Source organism: Setaria italica, chromosome VIII, assembly GCF_000263155.2.
Source record: "Setaria italica strain Yugu1 chromosome VIII, Setaria_italica_v2.0, whole genome shotgun sequence".
Taxonomy (NCBI): domain Eukaryota; kingdom Viridiplantae; phylum Streptophyta; class Magnoliopsida; order Poales; family Poaceae; genus Setaria; species Setaria italica.
Genome location: NC_028457.1, coordinates 27557328 through 27570144, shown reverse-complemented (window position 1 = coordinate 27570144; position 12817 = coordinate 27557328). Strand labels below are relative to the sequence as shown.

The 12817-nt window shown below is 44.6% G+C and overlaps 1 protein-coding gene across 2 annotated transcripts; it reads left to right on the top strand.

Annotated features, from left to right (window-relative positions):
* Positions 1 to 782: 782 nt before the first annotated feature.
* LOC101764429 (glutamyl-tRNA(Gln) amidotransferase subunit A) lies at positions 783 to 5986 on the top strand. 2 transcript variants are annotated; one of them, XM_004979344.2, is made up of 13 exons: positions 783 to 1186; positions 2131 to 2223; positions 2318 to 2434; positions 2524 to 2748; positions 2831 to 2913; positions 3024 to 3124; positions 3465 to 3588; positions 3679 to 3833; positions 3913 to 4049; positions 4134 to 4304; positions 4411 to 4635; positions 4729 to 4962; positions 5064 to 5986. In XM_004979344.2, exons 1-13 carry the CDS (start codon positions 953 to 955, stop codon positions 5160 to 5162), a joined length of 1998 nt encoding a protein of 665 aa, XP_004979401.1. In that variant the 5' UTR covers positions 783 to 952; the 3' UTR covers positions 5163 to 5986. The 2 variants fall into 2 exon arrangements, with proteins under 2 accessions (XP_004979401.1, XP_012703425.1); XM_012847971.2 differs by lacking the exon at positions 2131 to 2223 and having other exon boundaries at positions 784 to 1186.
* Positions 5987 to 12817: the final 6831 nt, after the last annotated feature.

The window sequence follows — 12817 nt, the reverse complement described above, 5'->3', positions numbered from 1 at the left end:
CACCTTCTGCAACATATGTGACTTATATAATGGATTTTGTAAATAGTCTACATTTAATACTCCTAATTAGTATCTAAACATTCGATGTGACACGTGCTAAAAATAAGCAAAGGGAACCAAACACCCTCTTATATTAGGAAACCGAAACTAATTTATGTATTCTAAGGGCCTGTTTGGCAACCACCTATTAAAGTTTAACACCCGTCACATCGGATGTTTGGATGCTAATTAGGAGTATTAAATATAGGCTAATTATAAAACTAATTGCACAGATGGAGTATAATTCGCGAGACGAATCTATTAAGTCTAATTAGTCCATGATTTGACAATGTGGTGCTACAGTAACCATTTGCTAATGATGGATTAATTAGGCTTAATAGATTTATCTCGCGAATTAACACAGGGTTCTGCAATTAGTTTTATAATTAGCTCATGTTTAGTTCTCCTAATTAGCATCCGAACATCCGATGTGACACTGTTAAAATTTAACACCTCGTATCCAAACACCCCCTAACACTCTGACTCCACGGAGAACGCACAGCCAAACGAATTTTGTTCACACCAGTATGCACCTCAAGTCCACAACGCACCATCAGAAAATAAGGCGTCAACGTCAAGCCGCCGGCGGTAAAGTAAAAAATAACGGCAGTGCTTGCAGCAGAAAATGGCAGCCCGGATAAAAGCAAGCGGCCAGGTCAGTACGTCACCGTCTGCCCTCTACTTCCTCTGCGCTCCGCACGCATTGAGGTGGGCCAGACCAGCCAACCTAAAGTCCTCCGCAGCAGCCAAGAGTCAGGCAGCAAGCCAGCACCAGCAAGCTGCAACTGCGAGCAGCGAGCCCCATCCCGAGTCCCGACCGGCCACCGCCTGCCCCCTCCGGCCCTCCCGGCCTCCCCCCTTCTCTCTCTCCTCCGCCCCCACCCCGCTCGCGTGAGGGCGACAGGTGTCGGGCATGCGGCCGCCACGTTCTCCCCGGCCGCCGCCACGTCCCCACTCCCCCTCCCACCACCGCCGCCGCCGCCTCCTCATCTACCTCGTTGCCGCCCCACTCCTCTACTTCGCCATCCTGACACCAGCCCTCGCCGCCGCCGCGGCACCTCCAGCACCACCAGCAGAAGGGGATTCGGGCGGAGAAGGCGGCATCATCAGGACAAGGACCAGGACCGCCGTCGCCTGGCCCGCCATGGTACGTCGTCAGTCCTGGACCTCAGGCTCTGCTCCATCGTGTGATCGATCTTTTTCTGATTGCCCTCGCGAAAAAAGAAAATCTTTCTTTTTCTGGCGTCCCCAACTAACGAGGAAAGCCGTGATCTTTCTTTCCCGTGGCCGCCAGCCTTTCGGGGCTCTCAGATCTCTGAAACCTTTCCAGTTTCTACTGTGTTGGTCGAGATGGATCGGACCATACTCTGCTCAATCAACAACGATGCTTCCACTAGCAAAGTGTTCAGCCAAGACCTTGTTCCTGCAACAATTTTGGCACCAATGATTGGTTCCAATTAGTTAGTAATGATACTGCGCCGTTTATGGCGGCTTACTCGGCGGAGGCCACCATGGAGGTGTGCCAGCTATAAGCATTTTGGCACCTCGTGTCTGCGTAGCTTTCGAATTCGCAGAAACTGACAAACTCGGCGGTCAAAGTTACCTGTGCCATGGACCACAACAATGGCTATTACAAACTTAATTTGTTGGGCCTGATAGCTTAGTTTATTGGTGTGCTAAATTTTCTTATCAGCAGCGCATCTGTTTCATAAGTAGTAGCTGACTGGAGGTATGCAGGGGCGGGCCGGGTAGCATTATGATACAAATTGGAACCAAATGTGTTAGTATATCCATTGCCTGAAAATTGTCCTGATGAAGTTTTTTGAGCCAATGGGGCAGTTTCCGTTGGTGGAAAATAATCATGCTATGTATTTCGTAGTTCCATGCAAGTGATTACCCGTTTGATAGTACTAACCAAAGTGTTGCTACCACTTCGGTCAAACGACCACATTTTTTTAATAATCAGTGTTCCAGAAGTCATGCGCCAAATCTGATGATGACAAGTGGCCCTGTGCAGTTTCTAATTCTAACTACAGGGTTCAAGGGGCACATAGCTAACTAAGTTTATTGTTCATTCATTGTGGAACACAGGCATGGCCATCAAAATGTACATGGCTGCCCTTACCAAACAATGCGAGGTGTCATTCATATACTCTTGTTTCCAGATACCACAAGATTTGGAAGGCACGACTTTTTTTCTACTGTTAGGTACCTAAATCCACTACTGTTAGTGTACCCTATTCTGAACTGTTGGATCATCTTATCTGTTCATCTTCAGGACACAAAGGGAGTTGTTTCTGCAACAGAAGTTCTGAAGAAAGAACCAGTTAGCGATGTGATTGCTTTAAAGGATTCTATGAAGTACTTCGATGCAAATTTCTTCAGCGATTCAAAAGTAAATTCGAATTGATCTCTTTTATAGCCTTTACACAAAGTTGATATGTTGACATTGTTGTTTAATCTACATTGCTCTGCTTCTTGTAGCTACGTGAGATGGAAGATGGTGCAAAAGAATTTAATGTACCTGCATTCAGAGAAAATCGGAAATTGGTCGCCTTGGAGAATGGTGGGTTACATAACCCTTCTGTTCTACTCTTCAAATCATCATGGAGTGGCGACAGCATTATAAGTGAGACTAGAACTTTTAACTACCCTGGTGCGCCTGCAGTACATCGTCCAAGTAATGATGAAGATATTGCCTTTATGTCGGTCAGTTTTCTGAACCATCTTGTCGCACATTGGTTATACAAATTCATTCCTTCTTGAATAAAATAAAGAATATTTATGTCAGGTAATTGAGCTCGGGGAGCTTGTTAGGACAAAGCAAATAACATCGCGTGAACTTACGAATATATTTCTGAGGAGATTAAAGAGGTCCATCTGCGTTCCTAGTTTCCATGCATTCTTCGTAGGACTTGTGTGAATACGACATGTGGCTCACGATTATCTTATTTTAATAATGTAACAATTTATATGTCTATTAGGTACAATCCTGTTCTTGAATCTGTTGTTACTTATACTGAAGATTTAGCATACAAACAAGCAAAAGAGGCAGATGACTTGCTGGCACAAGGAAAATATCTTGGTATATAACTAATCAGCCTGTGATTTCAAAATATTATCTTCACTTTTAAGTGTATCTTTGGTCTATCTTTTTCACTTTGCTTTCATTGGAAATATCTCAGTACATGTTATTGCAGAGTCCATAATTTCACATTTACTTTATTCTCATGTGACTATTAGCCTGACTGCCTGAGAATCTGTGGAGAAAAATGTTAACAAGTGCCTTTTTTCCTCCAAATGGCTAACTATGCATGTTTTTCTCCGTAGGTCTAATTATGATTATTTCGGTATTCAAACTACAAGTTATTACTTCATGCCCAATGTTATGCTTGAAAGTCAAAACTGACAAATCTTGATACCAGGTCCTTTGCATGGTATTCCATATGGCCTGAAAGATATAATTGCAGTACCACACTACAAGACCACTTGGGGCTCAAGGACTTTTAAGAACCAAGTTCTCGATACGGAAGCATTTGTGTACAAAAGGTTTGTTCGTTTTTCAGGTTATGCATCATGTTTCAAGCTATCATGTGAGATCAGTGCAAATTACCTTTCATGTCTGCCATTGTCCTTCAGACTTAAGTCAGCTGGAGCCGTCCTTGTAGCCAAGCTTGTTACAGGCTCGCTCGCCTATGATGATATATGGTTTGGCGGGAGGACACGAAATCCCTGGAACATTGAGGAATTTTCTACTGGTTCATCAGCAGGTCCAGCGGCTAGCACCTCTGCAGGTTAGTTTATATGAAGTGTGTATGTGAACTAGGAGCTTATAAAATATTTTCTGAACACTAAATTTTTGCCCTGCGCTAGGAATGGTTCCATTTGCAATTGGTTCAGAAACTGCAGGATCCATAACATACCCTGCTGCTAGATGTGGAGTAACAGCATTGCGCCCAACATTTGGAACAGTTGCACGGACTGACGTCATGAGCATATCTGAGAGTTTGGTATTTACATGCAAAACTCAATGTTGACTTCATGTGCTTCGTGCCACTCTTTGTAGTGATGAAGATCTGAGTCTACAATTGCAGGATAAGCTTGGTCCTTTCTGCAGGAGCGCAGTAGATTGTGCTATTGTGCTAGACGCAATTCGTGGAAAGGATGCCGGTGATCCTTCATCTCGTGAGGTTGCTTTGGGTGATCCATTTCATGTCGACATCACAAAACTCACCGTTGGCTATCTTGATGACGCTGAAATGGAGGTAGTACAGAGTTTTTGTCTGTTCATTGATCTGTGGTTTATAGGTTGGTCATTCATGATCTGCTTCTCTAACATGATACTGTTCTTGTTGTTGTGAACATACCCAGGTTGTTGATGTTCTTTCCTCTAAAGGTGTCAAGCTGGTCCCTTTCAAGTTAAACTACACTGTAGAATCAGTTCAGTCCATCCTGAACATAACGATGGATGTCGATATGCTTGCGCATTTTGACAACTGGCAGCGTGAAGGACATGACGATGACTATGAGGCGCAAGACCAATGGCCAGTAGAGCTTCGTCGTGCACGGTTGATCCCAGCAGTTGACTATATACAGGTGCTTTATGAATCAAATTTAGCTCTACATTTGCCAGTGCTTATTCATGGGATCTGAGATTTATTATTTTTATCCTGGACGTCCTATGAACAGGCGCAGCGAGCACGGGGCAAGCTGATCCACGAAGTCAGAGATAGCTTCACTGTTGACGCGTTCATCGGCAACGTGACCGACTGGGAGCGCGTCTGTCTCGGAAACCTTGTTGGTATGCCGGTAGTCGTGGTGCCAACGGGCTTGAAGACCATTGAGGACCCACCGAAAGGTGGCACAAGGAGAAGAACCACCGTGACGACAGGCATATATGCTCCCCCTGACCATGACCACATTGTAAGTTTCTTCCTCTGGTAACATATCAGATGTCCACACCAAGAAACTTGTCGGTACAGCAACGGTGACTCCGTGATGCTTTGACTCACATTTCCTCACAGGCTTTGGCACTGGCGATGGCTTACCAGTCCGCCACCGGTCACAACAAACAGCGGCCGCCAATCGACGATCTGGGGCCGAATGACAGCATACACAGGTAGGGCAACCTGTTCATGAAGTGAGTCTCCATGGCAAGCTGAAAAGAGATGTACCGTAGCAAGATTCAGAAAATTAGAAGGCCCCTAAAAGGCCAGAAATTTGCTGTCATCTCGCGTTCCAGTGGACCCAGTCTTGCCTGAACTTCCAGAATCGTAATGGCTGGGCTGCCATTTCTTCTAGTTCAGTGTATGGGCTGTATGCTGGCCTGCTGCAATCATTCTACACATAGGCTTTTCTTTTTGTTTGTATTTTTGCAGTTCTTTTTTGCAGTTTGACAAAAGGCAGGATATGCATCTTGTTTGTTTGCATTTTTTTGACAAAAAGGAACAGAAAACTTTACCCTTTGAATGTCATTGATTAGCCCATGCATGGTCTGAGCATTTCTGGGCTGGGAGGACGCGTCGTGCTGGGCTTATGAAAAGCCTAAATCCTTTTTTAGGACTGAAATATTCACCCAGGCCCATCCAGTATACCAGCGAGTTTGCCAAAATTGGGATGGGGCGACCAGATTTTCATTGGGCTGCAAAGGTGCTTTACGGGCTTGCCCAGCACTCTGTGCTTTACCAAGGCTTCGTTTGGATGTTGGTATTGAGGCGAAGGAATTGCATGGATGTTGGTATTGAGGTGAAGGAATTGCATTGGGTAGGAATACCAAATCTGAGTGGAAATGGAAATGGCGTGCAATGCCAATGTTGTTGCTTGGATGTGTATGTAATTGGTAGTTAGAATTAAAGGGTAGCAGCCAATTTCAATTCTTGTTTGGATGTACAAACTGTTGAATTCTATATTTTGAAGAGTCTAGACAGTACACAACATTGTACATGTATGAGAATGTAGTCTCCACAAATTCTGGATATATTAGAAGTATTATATATCACTTTCACCATATAAAAATAGGAAAACTTTATTAAAAATGATCAAAATAGCTGGAGATGTATGAAAAAGTGAGAGATGTATGAAAAAGTGAAAAAAAAAAATGAAAGCACATGAACATAGCAGCCATTATATAGCAAATAATATGAGATCAGTAGCTTCCAAGTACCCATAGAAGATTACAACATACTAAATAGGTCGGCAATCATACAAAATATGTTTTTGCCTATCATAACAAAAGCTACTAATTAGGATAACATGTTCTTAAGCATTACATGGCAACAAGTTCACATGAAGTCCCTCAATTGCCATCCTTCTCGTTCAACATCAAGAGCCATTCCTTCCTCATGGTCATAGGAAGCTCCATAAGCGCTTGGATAAACACTCATTAAGGATTAGCTTCCCATAAGATTTCAGCATGTCACACCTAGCAAAATCTTGTATCATTTGAAGTGCAGCAAAGATTTCAGCAGGAGGGGTGACATGGGGCAGCGATAATGGCTCAGTTGACTTCAAAGCATCTTTGAATGAGGTCTTCATATCTCCAAGCATGCAGAGAATTGCATACCCAATTCGCTGCCTCTTTTGGGGCAACTCCGGGGATACATCATCAGCTTGTTCAAGTGAATCTTGAGCACTTTTAGGACCAGTCTTGGCTCCTTCCCCATTGGCATGATCAGATGAGTAAACAGTGCTAAGTGCATCCCAATTCTTCACTACTTTGTTCTTGTAACAAGCTGATGCCTTGTTACTCTGCACAACATGCACATGTTACTACAAAAGTGAGACAGAAGTGTGATAGAAAACAAAAAAACATGGCATTTTTCATAAATTTGTGTAAGGACAGCATGATGCTTATAGACCAAATTCAAGTTCTATGAAAATGACAAACCAGAAAGTATCTAAAGACCTACATCTTTAACAGATACTAGAATTACAGCAAACCAGAAAATAAAAATAGATGAGAAAGTATCCTTACCTCCACATATCTATTCCACACATCTTCACTATCAATTGACAGCTTATTATTCTCCCAATCCCAACCAAATCCACTCTGAGAAAGTATCTTGCTAATGATCTCATAATGCTTGTCAAAAGTCTCGCACCTTGCTATTATATTGTCCTTTGTGATCTCCACATTGCACCTCACACGTACATTCTTTATAGCAGCATTGTAGACATGTGGCTTCCATACATTTTGGGCATGATCACCATTGTTGTGATGCTCAACAAGGACAGCCAACAATGCATTATCCATCTCATTTGTCCAAGTGAGGTAAATCCTTTTTCCTTTTGTTGCAGCAATGGTTCTATCCACAAAATACCACAGAAGTTAGAGTAAGGAAATATCATGTAGTACCACAGGTGATGCATGTACAAAAGGCACCACCAACTAGCTGTTCACCACAAAAGACAGCTATTCTTTCACACAAAAGATGACCCACACGGCCTACTCCATCTCGGCATCACCATGCCGCACAAGGTACTCAGCAAACATGTCATTAGCTAGTTGCTCCCAAAAGGTGATCCATTCATTAGTGACTTGAACATTTCTAATTAAGTTAGCATCATCTACAGGCTCATTTAGCATAGCTGCTACTTTAGCGTCCACTGCTTCCAATAATAAATCATCCATCACATGTTGTCTATCCCTTGCAAAGTTGTGTAACACACAGGAAGCATTAATAATTCGAATCTGCAATAATGTTATTTAGTAGTCAGAAATTGCCATTCAAATTTTTGTTATGTCAAAGAAACTATCTATGCACTATCTATGCACTGTTGAAACTTACAATTGTTACCTGATCTTTTATGTCAAAGAAACTTTGTGTGCGTAGGATAGCCCATTTTTTCTTCCATAAACCAAAAGTTCTCTCTACAACATTTCTAGCACGAGAATGACGCAAGTTATACAACTCTTTGGGAGTTTTCGGCTGTTGTTGACTTGAAACCCACTCTTTCAAATGGTACCGAGTGGATCTGAATGGAGCAAGAAATCCAGGTCCATTGGTATAACCAGCATCAACTAAATAATACTTCCCTATTGTGAAGCAACTGAGTTAGCTACCAACCAAATGAAAGAAAAAATGCCAAGACAAAGAGTCGTACCCTTAGGTACAACAAATCCATCTTGGCGACACATTGCATCACGTAGAACTCTTGAGTCAGAGGCTGAACCTTCCCAGCCAGGTAGCACATACAAGAACTTCATATTCCAATCAACCACACCTAACATGTTAGTAGTGATTTGTTGCTTTCTGTTCCTGTACCTCCCTTGATCAACCACAGGAACAGACACATCAACATGACACCCATCAAGTGCTCCAAGTGCATTGCTAAACCACTTCCACTTATAATCATCAGGTGGTTGAACAGAAGGTTCAGGAAGTTTAATGAACTCCTTACTTAGAGATAGAATGGCTGTCAGCACATCAAAAAAGTGTCTACTGATGGTCTCTAAAGAACACTTGTAATCACCACGCAACAACCTCATTTTTAGACCATGCCCAACTATTAGCAAGAACATAGCAACCTTTTCTTCCATACTCACATATACACTGTCATGGAGACCACACCTCTCACGCAACATGGTGCATAGATCATGGAAGTTCCTTTTAGTCAAACGCAACTTATCATAGCATGTAACTTCAGATCCATCGTACATTTCTTTGAGCAAATCTTTCCTAATATTGTGCTTGCGCTCATCATCACTAAAGCACCCTAAAATCCTTGGGCCCCTCTGTGAACTAAGATATGCTACCCCAAGAACAACTGACTCAAAGTAAAGTTCTGTCAACACTCCGCCTCCTCTTTCTTCTTTTATTTTCTTCAGTTATACAAGAAACCAATTCAAGATCTGACATTGTATAGCTACAATGCACACGCATCACTTGTAAGAAATAAATTCTAAACACAACAGCACAACAACATATGGCTTGCAAAAAAAAAATCATTCATAAACATCACAGCATACAACAACAACACAGAAACTTAGAATCGCATACCTTCAATTCATGAATTGACCTGAAGAGGCCCCAACGCTTGGAGAGCAATCTGAAAAATTAATGTAAGACATCATTAGGGTTTCTTTGTGTACTGCAATGGAGTGCCATAGATGAGAGAGGGGGCTTAGGGATGCATCATGGGTTTTCAAGGAGCGGACGGGAGGGAGCGGACGGCTGGGAGGGAATGGAGCGGAGCGGACCGACGGCGTGGTCGCCCGCGTCGGTGAGGGACCTGATGGTGGCGGCTGTGGGCGGGTGGGGTGGAGTGGTAGGGGAGGTCACGGGAAGGGACGGATGCGGTGGGGGAGGTGGGAAGGTGATGGAGAGAGGGCGCCGGCGGCGCCGGCCCGGGGTCGGCTCCCACAGGGAAGGGCGGATGCGGTGGGGGAGGCAGGGAGGTGATGGGGCGGCGGCAGCAGCGTCCCGGGGGTTGGCTCCCGCTCGTTCCCCTCCTCGGGAGCGTTCTGTTTTTCACGAAGACGAAGAGGTACGCGTGGGGGAGGGAAAAAGGTGCCGATTCAGGTGAATACCGAGCTGGAGCGCTCAGAATCGTGGGCGGGCTCGCGCAGGACGGGCGGGATATTTTCTGGCATTCGCGCTTGATTCCGTTTCCTAATATCAAAGCGGTCCAAACATCAGGTATTTGCTGGTACCCAATACCAAATCCAGATTCCAGGACTAAATACCAACATCCAAACTGGGCCCAAGCCAAAAGTTTAGTCTGCGAAGGGATATGAAGCCCAGTAACGGAAACCACCTGGCGCAGCCCAGAAGGATTCGGAAGCAAGGGCGGCGTGTGCACGAATCACGAATCAGGCGTGGCTCCGATCGGACGGAGTGAAATTCCACTGAGAGCTCGCAATTTCATCATGAAAAAGGAATTTGACTGATTAGGCTTCTTTTTCTGCAACAAACCAGTGCCAATGCGCGGGAAAAAAAATAGCGGCGCGCGGATTCATTCCCAGATTCAAACTGAAATGAACAGAGTACACGACAAAACCCCTCACTCTTTGCCGTCCACATTGTTTGAACATCGTTCCAGCCGCGTCCGGCCACAAGCATCTGGAGAAAGTGGAAACACACTGCAGAGCGCAGCCAGCAACCTGACACGAGGATGCCAACACAACAGCGCCGCAGCGGTCAATTATTCGGGCCACCTAGTCCTCCGTTCCATCCCATGGACAGTATTCAACGACACGATGATCTCCGGGCTTTACGACACGACTCGCAGGCCAGCAGCTAACCGGCGACCTGGCCGCCGCGCCGCCGGCCGGCCATGCAGAGCAGGGACGTCGTCGTCCGGCCGGCCGCGCTCTCTCTCTCTCTCTCTCTCTCTCTCTCTCTCTCCATCAACCATAAACTGGAGAGATTGCAAGCTCTGACTCCGAGTCCAAGCACATGCCTTGGAACGTGGACCAGCTGGGAGCGAACAGTGAACAAGACCGGATGCTGGGAGTTGAAAACGAGCGAAGGCAACGACTAACAACAGCCAGTCAGAGCCTGCTATCCATGGAGGGTGACAGCGACGGATGCCGACGGCTGCATCCCGGCGGTCATGGCTGCGGCGGCGTCACTGTCAGTGCCAAGGAAGAATAGTCGGTGTGCGGACGACGACGGCGACGGTTCCCGCAGCGACTGACTGCGGCGTGGCGTACGTGCGCCTTGGTAATTGACTGGCGCTTGGCGCTTGCCGTCGTCGTCTTCCGTGGTGGCTGCAGCATGCGGTTGGAGGCTTTGCACGCGTTGCATGGCTCGCGTGCGTCCATGGTAGCACTAGCAGCGCCCTCGAGGCTCGAGCTGAGGTGAGGTCCACTGCTAGTCCAAGGAGCGCATGCGTCGTGTGTCTGTGTGACTGTGTGGACAGGCCAAGTGCCGGGACTCAGCAGCAATCAGATGCATGGCAACGAGGATATGGCATGGTAATTTGCAGTCCGAAGCCTTGTTTAGTTGGCCAATTTGGGAGGTGCCAAATTACTATTACAGCACTGTAGCACACTGTAGCGTTTCGTTTGTATTTGTAAATTATTGTCCAAATATTGACTAATTAGGCTCAAAAGATTCGTCTCGCAAAGTACAACAAAACTGTGCAATTATTTTTTAATTTCATCTACATTTAGTACTCCATGCATGTACCGCAAGTTTGATGTGATGGGGAATCTTCTTTTTGCATAGTGTCAAAGTTGGAAGTTGGGAGTAACTAAACATGGCCCGAGTAGTGGTCGTTGTGTGCAGCACTGTGTTTGGTGCAGTGGAGCAGTTTGAGGGGGTGTTTGGGAACCACCTGTTAAAGTTTAACACCTGTCACATCGGATGTTTGGATGCTAATTAGGAGTACTAAACATAAGCTAATTACAAAACTAATTGCACAGATGGAGTATAATTTGCGAGACGAATCTATTAAGCCTAATTAGTCCATGATTTGACAATGTGGTGCTACAGTAACCATTTGCTAATGATGGATTAATTAGGCTTAATAGATTCATCTCGCGAATTAGCACAAGGTTCTGCAATTAGTTTTATAATTAGCTCATATTTAGTCCTTCTAATTAGCATCCGAACATCCGATGTGACACTGTTAAAGTTTAGCACCTCGTATCCAAACAGCCCCTGAGACGTCAGGGAAAGTGAAAGTCTACAGGGGCACATCAACACCACCTGTCCACCTCATTGTCCTCTATATTCTCCTCCCTGGCTCTGAAGGGTGTGCTTTAATTTACTAGCTGAAATTATGCTCCTTTTTATCCCAATTATTGTGAATTCGTTATCAAAATTCCTACTACTATTTTCAGGATTACCGTTTTAAGAAAAGTGAAGCCGACAGGTTAATTAGCATCCTATGCATGTACGTATTATTTTTCAGGGTTACTTCTCTGACCATTGGAGAAGTTATGTATAATATAGTCTATAATAAATAGCGTGTGCGTACGTAAGTTGACTGTTTTTATATGCTCAAGAAAAGAAAACAATGCACTCCCAGGTTCAGCTAGCTATATAAGAGATGGCACGTTATAATTTATTAATTTTATTTGCGTGAAAGATAGAAAGATGACTCTACTCCCTCCATCTCAAATTACTATTTATTTTGATTTTTCTATGTACATAAGCCGTAAATTAGGCTGGCCGCACGGCAACCCTTTTTTTTGCAACCATACTTGCTCGCTATTGTCCACTTTCCTCTTCTGGAAAATACTATTAAACTAATACTGCCAGTCCTTTTTCGAGAGCAAAGAAGAGCACGGTGCCCAGCAGCACCCACAGTTTTACTGCCGAGAAACATACAGAAAATACTACTATGTTAATCTTTTTTGCACGCAAGTTTACCAGAAAACAGGACTATCTAAAAACCAGAAAAACAGTGTAAGCACAATATGCACATTTGTTCAGAGATTACACAGGATTCATCATACAACACATGATCTAGCAATTTGGTTGTCCTAATGTCATCACAAGGACTGCATGACAAGTCGTGTTTGCTACTCTTGCCGCGCTACCCCGGGGCCTGTGGGGGTGAATTTTACCTTGCTGCAGCGAGAGAGCCGATTCGGCTCTCCACGGCGAGCGAGGCGAGGCGGGGCGAGGCGAGCCCTTCAACCGAGCACGCTTACTTATTTTCAGCATTTTGCCCCCATCAATTTTAGAAACTACACATGCAGAACAGATCCTCCCAAGACGAATGTACACACCATATTTTTCTTCCCATTACATATTGTACTTTGCATTTGAACTGATGACCTGCGAAATATAGTGTGCCAAAAATGAATCAATCAGAGAGCTTGTAG